The 4,919-nt window shown below is 52.7% G+C and overlaps 1 protein-coding gene across 1 annotated transcript in view; it reads right to left on the bottom strand.

Annotated features, from left to right (window-relative positions):
• Nucleotides 1-666: 666 nt before the first annotated feature.
• The window catches only part of LOC103600768 (RUN and FYVE domain-containing protein 4-like), a gene marked incomplete at its 3' end in the record, with an annotated part of 7,657 nt that continues 3,404 nt past the window's right edge, over nt 667-4,919 (bottom strand). The window contains exons 3-7 of the mRNA XM_008585102.1: nt 3,492-3,620; nt 3,185-3,291; nt 2,708-2,851; nt 2,218-2,287; nt 667-1,006 (exon numbers count right to left, since the gene is read on the bottom strand). Of these exons, the coding sequence (XP_008583324.1) occupies nt 667-1,006; nt 2,218-2,287; nt 2,708-2,851; nt 3,185-3,291; nt 3,492-3,620 (790 nt within the window). The remainder of the gene's footprint in view (nt 1,007-2,217; nt 2,288-2,707; nt 2,852-3,184; nt 3,292-3,491; nt 3,621-4,919) is intronic.

Raw genomic sequence — 4,919 nt, 5'->3', positions numbered from 1 at the left:
TTCTCCCAGGTATCCCTAGGAATATGAGCCCTCTCCTCCCCTGTGGCTCCCCAGTCCCTGGTCCACACATTGTCCTCTGTCTGTCCAGTTGGGTCAGGGCTCTGTATACACTCAGAGGGGGAAGCCCAGTTATTGCCCAACCTGGGGGTTTCAGCAAGATGGGGAAGAGGCAACTTAGAGTGAAGGTGGGGTAGAGGTACCTTCTTTGGGGAACCTTTGGTCTTTCTAGGTCTTCTGCCCTGGGTCTGGCTGGAGTTGGAACAGCGTGATCTGAAAGTGAAAGAGGCAGGGAACCCTAGGCCTTTCTTTAGTGGTGAACTTGGTCCTCAGATGGAGGATACCCTATCTCTCACATGACCACTTAATCCTACCATGCCTCCTGCATTCCCCCGTCCTCCTTCATGCATCCCACTCTCCATTCCTCCATATATTCCATCCTAGTATTCCACCCTCCATTCATCCTTTCAACCCTCCAACAAATCCGTAGGGAGTGTGTATTCTATACAGCATGATGGGATAGCATGACGATACACTGGGAAAAGGGAAGGCTAGGGAGTGGAGGATCAGGCATCAGTNGCAGCCTCTGGACATGGCCCCACCCTGCCTCCCCTTCCTGAGTGCCCTCTGTTATTCTCTGAACCTCTGCACCTGGCAGAGGCCCTGTACCCTCGGCCTCCGTCCCTATCGCCTCCTTTTGGGAACTCTTGTCCCCCTCCCTGTGTCTCTGACTGCTGGGTGAGGAACTCTGCAGGAGGATCCCTGTCTTTGGGGTTCCCTCCTCTTGGTCTAGCTGAAGCCCCTCCCCCTCTGCTTCCCACATGCTCTGGGGGGACCCGCAGCTCCTGGAATCTTCTTTCCTCTTTCCCAATATGTGGGGAAGATGTTTGTGTTCCTGGGACCCAGAGAGTCCAGCCATCCAATCTTCCCTGGGTTCCTCTCGAAGACAGCCGGCTTGACGGGTGTGTGACTCTTGCAGCTGGACTCCCTTGGAGCTCCTGCAGCTGGACTCCCTTGGAGCCTCCAAATGCTGCTGATATCTGCAGGGAAACCCCCAGAACCCATCATCCCTCTCAGCACCAATTCATTAGCCTGGAGCGTGGGAGAGGCTGCGCCCTAATGCAAGGCGGTTGCTAAATCTGGGTTCTTGGCCCCCTCCCCCCACTGGAAATTTTGATTTATCAGACCAGAAAGCTGAATTCTGGCTCATCCCAGGTGATCTGAGGCATCAGCTTTGGTATGGTGAGGGAACAGCAGAGCCTCCCAATGCCTGGTCCTCCCCTGCCCCTAGCCCATGTCCCTCCTCCACCCGGGTCTCCTGTGTTGATCTGGTTCCCCCAAGTTCCTTGCACCTCTCTCCTTTGACCCTTCCTCCTGAACTTGACTTTATGTTTCAGTTTTCTCATCTGCACAATAGGAATTATAATACCATGTTTATAGGGTTGTGATGAAAGCTCAGAGACCGACCCCCAGTTGAGAGAGACCTCTCTCAAGAAGCCTTCTCTGTGTGCCGTGTTCTCGGTCCATGTCTGTGTCACTACACTTAACATGTATGGCAATGTGTTCCTTTAGGGCCAGACTACCTGGACAGAACTTGAACTCCTTCAGGTCAGAAACTGAATCCTAATAGCATCTGCACCTGGAGCCTGGAGCTAACGTGCTTGTGGACTGCTGCTACCCAGTGATGACCACAGCTGCCATGCCATGAGTATGTGGCCAGGAGCCTTGCTCTGGGCTGCACACGGGTTGTATCACTTCATCCTCACAGTCATACCACAAGGCAGGACAAGTAACCTGCCCAAGGCCCATGGGTTATTAAGGGGTGGAGCTGGGATTCGAACTAGGCAATCTGGCTCTTTAGTCATGAACTGAGCTAGGCGTGTGCAAATTGTCCAGTGCAGGGGACATGGCAGAGTATGTCTCCCTGGTCTGTTTCCTGCAAGATTCCAGTCGCCCTCCCCAATACCTCCTCCCTTGGGCCCTGTGGCTCCTGCGAATGGCGCTAGTGCTTGTTTTCTTTTTCTCCCAGGTATCCCTAGGAATATGAGCCCTCTCCTCCCCTGTGGCTCCCCAGTCCCTGGTCCACACATTGTCCTCTGTCTGTCCAGTTGGGTCAGGGCTCTGTATACACTCAGAGGGGGAAGCCCAGTTATTGCCCAACCTGGGGGTTTCAGCAAGATGGGGAAGAGGCAACTTAGAGTGAAGGTGGGGTAGAGGTACCTTCTTTGGGGAACCTTTGGTCTTTCTAGGTCTTCTGCCCTGGGTCTGGCTGGAGTTGGAACAGCGTGATCTGAAAGTGAAAGAGGCAGGGAACCCTAGGCCTTTCTTTAGTGGTGAACTTGGTCCTCAGATGGAGGATACCCTATCTCTCACATGACCACTTAATCCTACCATGCCTCCTGCATTCCCCCCTCCTCCTTCATGCATCCCACTCTCTGTTCCTCCATATATTCCATCCTAGTATTCCACCCTCCATTCATCCTTTCAACCCTCCAACAAATCCTTAGGGAGTGTGTATTCTATACAGCATGATAGGATAGCATGACGATACACTGGGAAAAGGGAAGGCTAGGGAGTGGAGGATCAGGCATCAGTGAGCAAGAAGGGAAGGAGAAGCGGATGGAGGCTGAGAGCCTGGGGCTCGCTTGGGGTGCATGTGGTAATGGGAGAGGCATTGAAGAGAGTCTCCTTCCACGCTGCACCCACTCACTCTGAGAACATGGGCCAGGCCCCATCCAGATCTGGCTGCTGCAGGTCCAAGTCAAAGGCCACCCCATTGAGAGTGTAGAGAGAGTCCAGAATGTCTTCTCGGAGGTCAGGACACAACAGCGGGCTCCGGGGGCCATACCATTCCCTGTATTTACCATGATCAGCACCCTTAAACTTTTACTCTATTGCTATTATCACCTCTGATCCCAGAGTTCTGCCTTCACTATATACCATAATGGGACTGTTCCCCATCTAGGATGGTAGCCCGTTGGGAGCAGAGGCCGAAGCACCATTATTCTAGCAGGACTCCTGGGTTTTACCCTCCCTTCTCCCCTTACTTCCCTGACTACTCCTTTCTGACTCTCATTTTAATCGTCCTTGATGTTAAATCATCCATCTGGAGGAAGGAAGGCACTTTCATGAGGGAGGGAAAGTGGTCTTAGGCGGTATTTGTAGGACAATATACAGGCGCCCCCACCTGGTGAGCTCTGGGTTCAGGAGGCAGAGCTGCAGGGACTCAGCCAGCTGTCTGTGGGCCAGGCAGAAGCGGATGAAGGCACGGCCTTTACCCAAGGGCGTCTTCAACTGCAGAGGTACAGGGGACAAAAAAGGGAGGATGGTATTAGGACTGTGGGAGCTCAGCCATCACAGCAGGGACTACGTGAAAGCGGCCTCGGGTGGGCCCTATCCCCTTCCCCAGCCCCAGCAGCCATTCCCATCAAGGCCTGGTGGTGGGGCCCACCATGCTTTTCAGGTCAGCCTTCCTACCACCTGACCCTGGATACCTTGTCCTGTGAGCGGATGAAGCAGGTCAGCTCTGTGTCACCCCGCTGCTGCTGCCGCAGGGCAGTGCAGAGAAAGTCCCAGTAATCCTTCCGAGGCCCCAGGAGGCTCTTCTGCTCTTTCTGGTCAAACTGGAACCAAGACGAGGGAAAGGAAAGTATAGCAGTGCTTCCTTCTAGAACGCATGTCACCTTCCAGCATGCTGAGCAGGCATGCGGTAGAGAAAAGGGTTTGTGCAGACGGACTTCAGGTCCTAGGTTTCAGGTCCTAGCTGTGCCCTTACTGGCTATGTGACCAGGAGCAAGCTGCTTGACCTCTGTGAGCCTCAATGTTCTCCTTCATTCACTCGGGAACACTAACTGAGCACTTAATATGTGCCAGGCCCTGTTCTAAGCTCTGGGGATACAGCAATGAACACACTGACCTAATAAAACTCATCTCTTGGTAGGGGAGGTAGCCAATGACCAAGCCAAATATGTAAAACATACATACAACATGTTAGATAGTGATGATTTCTCTGGAGACGAAATAAAGCAGGGAAAGAGAATAGAAAGAGTGGTGTGTGTGTGTGCATGTGTGCACACATGTGCGTGCACATGTTGAAAATTAGATTGAGGTGGCCAAAGAAAGCCTCCAGATCTGAAGGAGGTGAGAAAGTGTGCCATGCAAATTTCTGGGGGGCAGCATTCCAGGCAGAGGGACTATCAAGTACAAAGACCCTGAGGCAGGAGCAGGCCTGTTGTGCCCAAGGCACATCCAGGCAGCCAGTGCTGCTGGAGTACAGCAGAGGAGGGGCAGACTGGCAAAAGGTGAAGTCAGAGGGGGAGAAAGGATGTTTCTGTATGTGGGGAAGGGTGCCAAGCCCCTCAGAGGATTAAATAATGTAGAACAGGCTGAAGGCAGCCCTTCCACCCAGAAGCAGGCAAGAGAGCAATGCCCAGGGGCCCAGGTAGGAGCTGAGGCAGCCCCTCCCCCCCAGAAGCAGGCAGGAGAGCAATGCCTGGGGTCCTAGGCAGGAGCTGAGGGCAGCCCCCACCTCCTGGAAGCATGTAAGAGAGCATACTGAAAACTCTACTTCAGTGTGGGTGGCCCACCACAGCCACCACCACAGCCACAGCTGCCACAAAAGTGGCTCTATGCCACAGTAGTAGACAGAGCCACCATGCAGGCAACCTGCCAGACACTCAACTGCATTGACACAAGGAAAGTCAACAGTGAAGACCATAAAAAGAAGAGGATCTCTTTCTACTCAAAGCCCACTCCAAAGTAATAGAAAAAACAACTGTTCTACCAGATGGCCAGACACCAATGTAGTGATACTAGAAATATGAAAACCCAAGCAAACATTACACTACCAAAAAAATACAGTAATTCTCAAGTGCCAGACCTAGTAAAAGCAGGAAACCCTTGAAATGACTGAAAAAGGAATT

The sequence above is a fragment of the Galeopterus variegatus genome, unplaced genomic scaffold (assembly GCF_000696425.1).
Source record: "Galeopterus variegatus unplaced genomic scaffold, G_variegatus-3.0.2 Scaffold3453, whole genome shotgun sequence".
In the NCBI taxonomy this organism is placed as follows: domain Eukaryota; kingdom Metazoa; phylum Chordata; class Mammalia; order Dermoptera; family Cynocephalidae; genus Galeopterus; species Galeopterus variegatus.
The sequence above is the reverse complement of the archived record's forward strand: the minus strand, read 5'-3'. Positions and strand labels throughout refer to the sequence as shown.